The sequence below is a fragment of the Aulonocara stuartgranti genome (assembly GCF_965226115.1).
Source record: "Aulonocara stuartgranti genome assembly, chromosome: 14".
NCBI classification, from domain to species: Eukaryota; Metazoa; Chordata; class Actinopteri; order Cichliformes; family Cichlidae; genus Aulonocara; species Aulonocara stuartgranti.
In genome coordinates this window covers 7,799,382-7,812,194 of record NC_138950.1, presented here as the reverse complement: position 1 = coordinate 7,812,194, position 12,813 = coordinate 7,799,382, and the positions used below count along the sequence as shown (strand labels likewise).

Here is a 12,813-nt window from a genome sequence, read left to right as displayed (position 1 = left end):
GGATGGTCCTTTTTTTGCTGTGAAGTGTTTGCGCTTGACGTTGGGGTTTGTCCCAATTGAAGCCAGTATCGTGACACATATGAGTGACTGAAGCATGAGAAAATCTCAACTGCAAAGTCTTGAGACACTTCATCCTTGAAGTTTGAACTGAACACTACTCCTGGCTATTTTTTTTTTTTTTTTTTAAATGGCACAGAAACAGAAATGAGGCAACCCTCTCTCACAGTGGCTTTTTGCAACACATGCACTGTCCTTTCCATTATTCATGATGTGTTTTCACTGACAGTGCCTTGAACCATGAGGAGTACTCCTGTCTGTCTTTTCCAGAAAGAGCCCTGTGGAATGAGAGAACATGTACCTGAGGTGCACACACTAAAAAAAAGCCTGTTCTCATCTGGTTTTGGAGAAAATCACATGTCGTAGATTATGCGGCTCTCATTGAAGATGGAAAAAGTTCATATGGCTGATTAACTCATGGAGCATTTCCAGTGTAAAATTATATGCAACTCCAGAGTTCCCTGTATTAAGCAGGAATCAAGCAGCCAGACTGCCATTAAGATAAGAGGTTTTTTTCTTCTCTAGACTCTAAGAAACTGTCTGCTGAGGTTACTTTATCTAGCAAAGCATGTTTAAATTATTGCCTCTCTTTTTGTTTGGTATTGGGTTGCATTTTATTTTGTTTCATTACTTTTTAAATTATTATCTTAATTACTATTATTATTATTATTATTATTATTATTATTATTATTATTATTATTTATTATTATTTGTTTTGGTTTTAGATGCAAACCAATAAAACGTACATTACGTTTCACTTACCAGCCTACTTTGTTTACTTATTTGTCCCTGTCGAGAACATTTTTTAAATACTACTCTCTTTTTCTACTATTGAAACAATCCTTAATGCAGATTTCAAGATAATGTGGCAAATGTTGCACATGCAAGCCCTGTTGGGGCTGTTGGATGAGCTTAGATTAAGAAAAAAACAGATTTTTATAAGCACCTTGAAAGTGCAAATTCTCAACATACATTATTTTGCACAATAGGAGGCAAACATCCAAGAGAATGAAAACTGACCGTAGTTTTTTTTTTTTTTGAGTGGATTCATACTCATCATAAAATGGAGCAAAAGTAAGGGTCTGCTGCTTGCATGTTGAATTTTCTCCTGGATATCTTTGTTTTGCAGTTGTGGTTTAAAAAATATGGTTTGTATTAGCGAGATAAAGTTAAATGCAAAGTCAGTGTGATTAAACAAAACAATGTCCCTCTGCTTTTAAGTGCATCAGCATTATTGTCATCATCCAGTTACTGTGTCGAAGCACGCATGGACATGTATTAGCATTTACAGGCTTGGTGAGTCAGAGATATTTGTACCTTGATTAACATGAACTGTTGTTAAGAGCATTAGTAGAAATAATATGACATGAACAGAGTAGAAATGTAGTGAACTGCAGGATTCGCTCCAAAGCCTCAAGCTATGAATCATCTTAATGCCAGCTAGTGGAAATGAGTCAAATTTGTTCCACAGTGAAATATGCAACACACTGATACTCCTCCTATGATCAGGCTGGTGTACAATTAAAACCATTTTGTTTCCATGCAGGAGTCGCATTAAAATATGGTCAGATAATCAGCCATTTGTATGAATGCATTTACACAACAGATCGCTTCTTAATAGACAGCCTTCCTCACTGTTGTTAAAGACTCATATTGGAGATTGTATTGTTTTGTTGACATGATGATATCTTCTCCTAAAAATATGACTCATTTTTGGAATAGTAAAATTCACAGTTAGGATGTTAAGAGTGTTGCTGTGTGCTTAGTTAGTTCCACCTCTGTTCTTATTACCTTAAATGAAGACATGGGTAGAGGACAAAAGGAAATCAGATATCTGCACCAGCATGTTAAGCAGAATCTCAGCCACAAAGGAGAAACTCTGTATATCTAACGAAGCACAATGGATGAAAATATAATGTATGCAAATGAGGGAAACAGACAAAGAGCTTATTCTTCTCTCTGCAGTCTGTCGACTATATCAGATTCCTAACTATCTTCTCATCCCATTCAATGCGCTCAGGCTACATTATATCAAAACATTTTTCCAGTTCCTTCTTGCTGTATTGGAAGAGTTTAAATAAAACTGTGTATTCAAATTTTGCCCAATCTGAACGTGCATAGTCTTACCCTAATTTGTGATTGATGCCAGAATGAACCGTTTGAGAAATCACTGCTTTTTTTAACTTTAAGATTAGCATTTGTTAATTAATATGTGTGAAATTAGTCTTGAATACATGGTGTCACTTCACGTCTGTGTAGTGTATTCATTTTCAGAACTGCTTTACATTCTCTCACATGACATATTTTCCATTAAGTACAATAATTGAACTCTGGGTTTATCTGAACTGCATACCTGCTGGGGTTATTTTTGAGGGGAGGGGGTTGCTTACCTGGTGATAAAAAGGTAAATGTTAAAAGCCTTTGATATTTTTTTTCTGGGTTTAACTTCTATATGTTGTTTTTTGCAGATTCATGGATCTTTGCGAAGGAAGATTGAGGGGCATGCCCCAGGACAAATATCAAAGCAAAATGGCCTCTCCTGTGGTTTCCCTGGATCAGACTTTAAGCGGGTCCGTGTGGACCACAACTTAGCCCAGTCCCATTCTCTGCAAGGCACCTCAGCCATGAGCATGCAGAGGAAGAATTACATGATGCCTCATGCACTGGGGTCAGACATATTCAACATGACCCTGAAAGAAATGAAGAAAGAGCCCTCTGAGATCCAGTCTTGTGACCAGTCAAATGCAGAGATGATGTTTGACTTCAAAGATGAAGGTCAGATTGATCCAGAACTCCAGGATCTCTTTGATGAACTGACAAAGACGGTGCCTACACTGAATGACCTGGAGTTTGAAAAGATGCTAAAGCAGGATGATACATTTGGCTTGGATCTAGGACGGCCAAGCTCGGCGGGAGCAGCTGCCAGTCTGTGCTCTCCACTGGAGAAGCCGATAAAGACAGAGCACTCACCTGATTTTGGGCAGGCTCATTGTGGCTCACCACAGCTTCGACCCGCTTCTGCAGGGCCCACTTTCACATTGACCAGCACGTCTTCAACCACCACATCGCAAAAAGCAAACACTCAGGCAGGACACCCAAGGATGCCCTGTTGGCCTGAAATATCTCACGCAGAGCAGCTAAAGCAGATGGCAGCAAACCAGCAGCAACCGAATTCTCTTCTCCATCACCACCACCAAACCGCACCTGTGGCCCTGACCAGCTGGGCTCCTTCCATGAGCACCCACTCCTCCACCAGCACCTTCCCTCAAGACAATGTCTCTAGCCCACTCCCACTCAACCAGCAGAGGATTGGCTCTCACAATAAAGGGATCAACAACTGTCTCTTCAAATCAACCAGCCACAATGGCTCCAATCATTTGGACATGAAGGTTCTCAGCACCAAGCCTACATTGCATTTCAGCCCCAAAGTACCCCATTCTGCCAGCCAGCCCATGTCTATCATGACAAACCCAGTGAACAAGACAGAACAGCAGCAACAGTCACCTTCACCGGGCCCACATCAGCCACATTCAGGTCTTCATTTCCAGAACCAACAAATCCCCACATCAGGAGCCCTTTGTCTGCAAACCAAGACTGCTCACGGAGGGCTGCCTTTCAGACCGTCACAGCAGCGGCAGGTAAGGTCTCTGTCCAAAATTCCTTTACACACGATTGCCCTTATGTGAAAACACTATTTTAACTTTTCAGCTCTACAGCAAGGACGGCTTCCACAATTAAGAGATTTGATATAACATGTGCCCATAGCGGCATATCAAGCATAGCTAGTGCCATAAAATACTGAGACCAGTATGGCTACTTAACATTCTGTTTGATCCACAGAATGTTTCATTTTTCTATTTTACTGCACTTTATGAACAAAGTCAATAACAGCACCGACTGCCTTTTTTTCTGTAGAAAGTCTAGTAACATAATCCAAAGCACAATCAAACGTACTGATTTAGTTGTCCTGCTGGCATCTTCAGTTTGCTTGCAGCAGCCAACCTGCTGTCTAAAACAGCTACAATGCAGCTCTGTTTATTCTGCGACTTTATTGTTCTTGCTAATGTCTGTGTGTGTGCGTTTGACGATGACACAGATTGCCAGAGCATGGTAGATTATCATGCAGGACTTCTAATTTCTCTGCTTGTCATGGTGGCTCCCTGTCAGGGCACAGATATGCACAGCGGGATTTGCTAATTGGAGGTTGTTAGCTACAAGGGACAAGTGGTGGAAAATGACAGTAATCTGCTTAGCCTAGTGCCGGAGGTTGAATCACTGATTTGTTATGATTGGAGAGATTTAGACCCTCCCCTCTTTCATTTTTTGCACCAACAATATCTGTAGCTGCCTTTGTGTGAAAGGATAATGCGAGCCCCGCAACAGAGCTCTCGTAACCTCTACAGATCAAGGGAAGTGCTTGGGTGACTGGGAGAGGGTGGGAAGAAGGAGAGAGGGAGGGAGTTATGCAGACATGGAAGTAAACCAGGTAGGATCATGACAGTTACATCAACACATCAAAACGGGACCAGTTTTACCACTGCTAGAGCTATTTACACTTTAAACAGTGGCTGTTCATGGTTACCTTGAAACTACTTGACAAATATTCCTGATATCAGAAGCCTTACATAAATGTTTGAGGCAGAAATACACGGGCTTAAAGATTGGTAGATGATTTAAATAGACAAAGAAAAAAAGCATTTTCTGGGCTCAGATTGACCCCATTTCACAATATTTCAAATCTTTTTTCATAAACACAATGGATCATTTCAAGCAAATGTACTGGCTGCCGTAATAGTGACAGTAGTATTAGTGTTGCATTAGCGATAATAAGCATTTTTTATAAAATATGTAAGATGTGGTATCTAATTTAAAAAGGATTGCAGTGAGAGAAAAGGGGAAGACACTTAACAGAGCTGGATATCAAATAATGAAAAAGACTTGTGAATTTGTTGAATTATTAAACATTATTTCAGAGCTCCTTAAAGTAAAACCTCTTTTTAAAAGTTTGTGAGGGGTTAAGGGCTTGGTGAGACAGCTTTCCCAAAGAGATTCTTTTTTTTAATGTGACCAAATAACCAGCACGTAGCTATGAATATGATAGGGTTAGAATTGAGGATTACAAAAAAGACCTTTATAATTTATGGACACTATTTATAATTTCAAGCTGAGCTAAAAAGTGCTGATAATGGTGTTTGTAAATTTTAGCCAGCATGTACAGGGTTAAAAGTCCAGCTAATGAGAGAGGGACAGCTTATAGAGAGGAGAAAAAGAGTGGAGTCTCTTCCCACAGTGAACTGAATTAGTAATGCCAGAGAAATAAAGGTCCTGAAAGAGTGCCCTGATCCCCTGTGTAACACAAGTAACTAGCAGTGGGCTTCCTTCCACTGCCTGAAGCTGGAGACCGTTATTAAAGCATGCACGTCCAAACATGTTTGAAGCTTCTTACTAATAATCAGTTTCTGAATCAAACCTGACGAAATTCAAATCCACCACTGTGTAAACCTCTGAGGTTGCACAATATTCGCTTCACCCACTTAAAGTACTCATACGAGTACATTCTGGAGCAGCATGCACTAGAGGACACTAATGCATTATGAAACCTGAGTTACTGTGGTTGGTGGCAATGCTGTCTCAAGGACAAAATTTTGTGTTGCTAGTTTCACCAGTTGTGTAGCTGTCTTGTGTGTTTTGGCTAAAGAAAAAATACTTTGGGGTGTAATATGAGTGCTAATAAAGAATGAGGCAATCCCGGTGTTTATTATTTTTAATTTCTGAAATATTGCAGCAGTGGAAAAAGTACTGCTTCAATAAAAAGAAAAAAGCTCTGTATGGAGTTTTCGCTTCCAGAAAGACCTTTCAGGGAAACAAAGAAAAATGGTTTTCTAGCACAAACTATGTTAGTGAAAGTTAAGCTTTTTAGTTCCTTAATGACTCAAGTCAAATAGTTACTGAATATTTTTCCATATTAAATATCTTTATAGCAATATAATGACCTATGTTTACATTTTTTTTTATTTCAAATTCAGTTGTGTACACATGCATTACAAATATTTGTCAGACAGTCTTATCCAAAGCGACATCCGTATTTTCTCTGCATCAGATCAAATGAAGACATTTGACAGCGATTTCATCATCCCATACCAATTCCTATTTTAATACGACACACAAACTTTCTGGAGAATACTGTCCTTATTGAAATGCATGAACCCAGTCGCCAAAGTAGCCGAATGCTCACAGTGCATGCCACATAATCTGGCTGCAGACCTGAGCTGGATGTCATAACCCGTCTAACACATTTCCTTTCTGTTTTATCACTACTACTACACAACTGTCTAGTAACGGCAAACATTGAGTAGAACTCAAAACTAAGGCAACATCTAAAAATAAAGGTTTACTCAAAGTAAATAAGGACTCCTCAACTTTTGTTGTCGATCTTGTGGCACCAGATCCTTCAGTTAGGATAAGAGCGGGGCCGTAGGGGTTGAGCCTACCAGGTCACTCCAGCAGTGCTGTGAAGGGAGTACTTGTTTCCTGGGAAAGGGAGCTGCGGCCAAGTCCAGATGCCGAGGCGCTCCCCAGGGACAGCATCCTGAGACCAGACTGGAGGAAGTGCAGTGTGAGAGCCGGCGAGGCTGGGCCTGGATCACTGTCAGCTGCCTGCGCTGCCGCAGGATGGGAGACTAAATCACTCCGCTCCTTCTCTCAAGCCCGAGCCACATGTGGTATTCATTTACAAAAAACTTGTGAAGAATGGAAGAGGGGAAAACATGGAAAACAGCTTTATGACACATCAGGATGACAGAGGATTACTCAGTTGTACACGCTAAAACACCCCTCATTGGGTCTTTTCTTACAACAAAGATGGATCAAGCTCTCTTCAGTTTACCTCTGTGGGGAACAAGTCTTTGAAGGTCACGTTTTCTTATAGACTCAGTAAATGGATAAAGTAAATCAAAACCAGTGACTCTGCTTTCTACTGTAAGAGGAGAAACCACTGTTTTGATGTTTCAGTCCCTGTGTAACCTCATTGCCATGCTTGGTTTGCTGTGTGGGTTGAACTCGGGCAGAGAAGGCGAATATTAGCTTACGTGAAGTGGCTTGTGACTCCTGATGAGTTTCGGCTTCCCTTAGTCTCTAATCCTGTCTCGTTACTTCTCCAAATTTCAGTCCATTCATTATCATTCACTAAGACTAGTAGACACACACGCACACACATATTCTTCCTTTTTTTCTTCAGAAAATCAGAAAGCGACTACCCTGTAGATATTCATTCTCTGCAAAGACTCTGTCCTTAAGTAGTAGCTTCTGGTAAATGCACTGTTGGATTTCTAATCCATTTTACCCTGGGAAACATTTTAAGTCAACACAATGACTGACACTGTATACACAGTATGTGTTGACTTGGATTTGGTGCACATTAACCTCCTTCATGACAAATGTTCGCACTTGATGCAAGCTTGTGTGTTGTGAGGGTGTCCACATGAAAGGCTAGTTTTATTTGGAGCGCTTGGATGGTCGTCACAGCTGTCTAAAAAAGCTAAAGAAAATATGAAATGGAAGGACTGTAACATCTTAAGCACCATGGTATTCACATGGTGAAAGATTATCTGCAACAACAACAAAAAAAGCATACACTGAGCACAAAACTTTAAACAAAAAGCTAGTTTGGATCTCTCAATTCCTGCGCCGCAGACTACAACATTTTAATCAGTGATAGTGTCAGGAGCCAAATGGGTTTCTAGAGGATGGAATGCCTCCTTGCCAAAAACAACACAGTGATCAGTAAGGGAGAGCTTATTAAATGGAGGTAGTCATGGTGCTGGCGCTTAACTTCCCATCGGCACACATTTCCTGCTGTCTCAGGGATTCTTTCCACTCTCTTTAGACACAATTATCAGGGGAGAGGCAGGCCTTGAGGATGACTTGAACCCCCCGCACCTCCCCCAACAAAAAAAAAAGAACAGAAAAAAAAAGCCCCCTCCATTTTTCCCTTTTTCATCTGCAGAGGGAGTAGCCTTGACCACATTCTGGAGGTTGAATAGCATCTTTGAAACAGATGTATGATGTCTTGTAGAGTTTCGCCCCCTACTGGCACGCCTGTGTTGTTGCAATGTTTTGATTTTGTGCTTTCACTGAGAGTAATGTAAGACCATCCTATTGTCTCTTTTTCAAAGGGTCTTCCTGCTGGTCCAAGGCTTCCCACTAATGGAAGCTTAGGAGTCATGTCAGCCCAGCCACAGCCACGACCCCCGGTCCCAAACAACCAGCAGAAAGGGCCTCCAAAAACACAGGCCATGCAAAGACAGCTCAACCAACCCCAGCACACCATCGGCAATTCAGTAAGCTGCATTTACATCATACCGTTTTCACTGATTAATTAAGACTGTTTTGATCAATCATATGAATATACTGTTTTTACTTTCAAGGACAAAGACAACACACATGATCAGTTTAGTCGTCACCTGACAAGACCACCGCCAGATTACAAGCAGTCAAGAAGTATAGCTGGAGTTCAGCAGGGAAACATCTTCCCAGGTACTTTAAATTTCTAGTGATTAAGGAATGCTTTACATGCTAACAAACAATCTTAATAAAAAAACTTTTTTTTCTTTGTTTGATGTTTCTGCAGGTCGAAACTCCTCCCAGTGTCCTAACAGTGGCCCTGAGAAGACCCTACAGTCTTGTCACCTTGCAGTTGGTTCTGCTTCAAAGATGAGTGCTTCACCATCAGACCGTAGATTTTCTATTGGGACAGATTGTCACCCCAGTTCTTGTGTCAGCCAATGCCAGCAGCAAAACAGTCACAGTCAAATTCGACTGAATCCGAGTAAACCCAGGTTCCAGGGCCCAAACACACAAGGAAAGTCTTTTGGGATAAACAGTGTGGCAGGTGTACAGCACCAGAGATTGACATCTCACTTGCGTTCCTCTGTGCCAGGACAGGGTGTAGGAGGGTTGGTGACAAATGTCAACATGGGCTGGGGTTCAGCCAACAAGCAAGTGACACCTGGACTCTGTATTAGGCAGCTACCCAACCCACTACAGTCCCAGGGTGTGCAGGACTTGCCAAACCATCCATTCCAACAGAGACACATTGCCCCTCCCAACCAGGTAGCACCAGACATCAGCATGCACACTCTAAACCCTCCACTAAGAGACATAGGCCAGAGAGTAAGTCAGGCAATGATGGGTTCTCCCTCAGCCGTGGGAAACCTTAACCAGGCCTCACCTGAACCGAGGATACCAGCAGGGAACTTTACAGAGCCCAGTCCCAGCTCTAGCAGCTACCATAATAACAGAACTAACCGTCTGACCTTTGACTTCCTCCCAGAGGGGGACAACACAGTTCCGGGAATCAATGCAGACTCAGACTTCATAGATTCCCTGCTCAAATCGGGCTCTGGAAATGATGACTGGATGAAAGATATCAATTTGGATGAGATTCTTGGTAGCCACTCGTGAATTTGGGTCACAAATGACTAAAAATGGACCCACAGCTCAGAGCTTGTAGAGGTGTAAAGGATTACATTTGTAAGTAATATTAAAATGGACTTTTATAGACTTATTATTACCCAGATATACTGAATTGCTTTGTATTGTATTTACTGTGAAAATCAATTGTGTTCTATGTACTCTGCGTATTTCTTCCTGGTGTATTGGCCAAGAAATTGCTTTTCTATGCAGTCACTGTTTTTGTGGTCTGTGCTCTGTGCTGTCTTATAGAGTAAAGTACAAAATTCACACTGTGAAAAGAAAATATTGCCATTATTTTCCTTTTCATCCTGGTTTGTGTTTCAAAGTCTAGCATCACGTGGTATGAGCTTTCCAGTGTTTTGCTGCCAGACACAAGCAAGCTTGCAAAAGCATTTTTTCCCCTTTACTTCCTTCTTGTTCAAACTGTTTCATCTGTGGTAGTTACAGTTTAAATTATGTAACCATTATTTTTTTTCATGTTATATTTAATAATTATTGGAATAGTAAGTAGACATTATATTACATGTAATTAATAAAATTTATTTGACTCAAGTTGTGCTTTTGTTGACTTTATTTAATAATGAATAGTTTGGTTTACTACATCTCATACTTCCAAATCAGCGCATGTAGATACTCTTAATTAAAGGATGCTTTGATGTTATGTCCCACTTTACAGGGTTAGTGTGTTGAAATGACACACTTTAACCCAAATGGCAACCTTTTCATAAAAATAAACAAGTAGTGTACAGTGCTTAAACTTAACAAAATACTTTTTAGTGCCTTAAAATATTTAAGGCACTAATGAAGCTTTTTCTTTGTTTGTAACTACCCCAAATCTGTCCATGCAGCTTTTGGTACCTAAAGCTAACCAGCAAGTAAAAGCAAAAGTGAAAGTTGGATGGAAACAAGTCAGCAGAGTGAATGAATACCAAAGAAACAAAATCAAACACACAAACAAAACCTAAACTGTTTTCTTCAGGCTGACAAAAATGGTATTATGCATATTCATTTTGTCCCCAAAACAGACAAGATATTCTGGAAGTCATATATAAATCAAACGAGGACAGCCTTCTTTCATCTTAAGAATTGTCAAAATTAGGAACATCCTATCTAAGAGTGAAAGAAAAAATACTGCATACATACACATAGTCCTTCTACTCTGGACTATTTTTTATTAAGGTGTCTCAGTACCACACTGAGAGAAGTGAGGCGAAAGTGTGCGATACTGAAAAGAAAGCGAGTGATGATTGCTGTATGATTTTTTTCCCCCAAACATCAGCTTTTAAAACAAAATGTTCAGCACTGCCTGAACTGAAACAACCATTATTCTAGATAATTACACCTGCGGATGAGTGTTGCTGAGGGACTGTAATATTGTTATGTAATGATGATTTGCACAAAATGTCATTGAACCCTACAAAGCAGATATTATATTGGTTATGTATTTTAGCTAATAACGCTCATGATTAAAAAATAAAACGAGAAGCCTGGAAATATGTTTACAGTATGTCTTGTCTGAAGTAAAGGCACAAACAATTATAATGATTAAAAAATGTTTCAAAATGAACAACTTACAGAAAGTAAGTCTCACCCCAACCGGTTGCGGCAGATGACCACCCCTTTCTGAGCCTGGTGCTGCCGGAAGTTTCTTCCTGTTAAAAGAGAGTTTTTCCTTCTCACTGCCCCCAAGGGGGTCATATGATTTTGGGGGTTTTTTGAGTTTACACAGATGTTTTGCATTGGAGGTAGTGTAAGGTTCATGCATTAATCTAAACTCTTTGGCCTGATGTAAGACCCAAATTGGATGTATTATGATACGATAATGCACTGGCATGTAACTGTCCTGTTCAGTATCTGGCACAGCCTCTCGGTCAGGTAAGCCAAGTATACTTTACCGATTGCTTTGAAAGACGTGTGACCATCAACAATGAAAAGTTAATTCAAATTCCCTAGGAGGAATTGTTTGTGTTCTTTATATTTTAATGTTTTGGGTCCAGTCTATTCTTTGTTTTTGATTTTTGTTGTTGTTGTTTTTTTGCCATTGTCTTGCTATTTTCAGAGTTATCTTTCCAGAGTTTCAGTAGCTAAACTATTAATTTGGTGAAAAAAATACAATAAAATATTAAAAATAAAATTATAAATCTTTGCATAAAATTTCATATATAGACATTTATAAATACAATAAAATATAGAAAACAGATGTGTGCAGTACACAGGTTCAGCAACATATCAGCATAAGAATAGAATAGAATAGAATAGAACAATCCTATAATTGTCCCACAAGGGGAAATTTGGTTACTTAAATAAGAGCATTTATTTAAACCTGGTAACAATGCTAGTGTTTTCCCCCCAAATACCCCTGACAGCATAATGCCGCTGGAGGCGGAGCTAAACGTGGGCAGTCAGGGCTCTGTCGTGTTTTGAGGTTGATGGTGTTCGTTGTAGTTACCTACTGTGAACACAAGAGGGAATCAACATATCCTTCTGTTCAAGTTAACCTTTCAATTCCAAGGCTTTTAATTTGAGGCTGAAAGTTTCAAAAACCTTTAGGTGGGCGTCGGTTTAACGCGCTGTTTAGTTTGCGTGACGTGACCTGTGACGCATGCCTTTCCCTCTTCTTCCTCCGCTTTTCTGTCAGTCTTCACTGTCCCTATCGAAAATGAAGCCATAAGATAAAAAAGGCCCCCCAAAAAAGTTTCTGGTGAATGCTAAGATAAAATTGCTTGTTTCAGTTAAATTTATTGTTTGTTGCTGAAAATGTTAACATTTAGTTTTCAGTAATTTCAGTAGTAGTTTGAATCATTTTAATAATAATAATAATAATAATAGGTTTACATAAAATGTAATAATTATTTTAAAGTGTGTATAACTCACTAGCTGGAGTAGTAATGCATTTCTATATATATTTCAGAGTATCCACCTTCGAAGAATTGGTTTGAAATTGGCAACACTATGTATAACTGGATTCAGCAAAATGGGTATGAAGCGTCAAGTAAATTGCATAAAAAAGTTAGTTGGTAGAATAATGTAAACCAAATTCATTAATCGAAATACACAGTGCATAGTCCGGTGCTAAACTGGTATGAACAATGACTTTTATTTTGACATTCACCGGATGTATCGCTTCTCAACAGTTCCACAGTTCCACCACTAGAGGGCTAACAATTAGAGCCTTTAATAATTATTTTGAAACCAAACATTTTAGAAAAATGTTTGCTGTCCAATACAATTAGAATTCATGCTTAAAACAAACTATAAAAAACAGAATATGACACAGGGAAA

General features: G+C 39.7%; 1 protein-coding gene across 1 annotated transcript in view; it reads left to right on the top strand.

The window, feature by feature from the left end:
• Window positions 1–10,083, top strand: part of maml2 (mastermind like transcriptional coactivator 2) — a 33,338-nt gene extending 23,255 nt beyond the window's left edge. The window contains exons 2-5 of the mRNA XM_082503539.1: window positions 2,526–3,695; window positions 8,232–8,396; window positions 8,484–8,592; window positions 8,687–10,083. Of these exons, the coding sequence (XP_082359665.1) occupies window positions 2,526–3,695; window positions 8,232–8,396; window positions 8,484–8,592; window positions 8,687–9,519 (2,277 nt within the window). The 3' untranslated portion in view covers window positions 9,520–10,083. The remainder of the gene's footprint in view (window positions 1–2,525; window positions 3,696–8,231; window positions 8,397–8,483; window positions 8,593–8,686) is intronic.
• The last annotated feature ends 2,730 nt before the right edge of the window (window positions 10,084–12,813 follow it).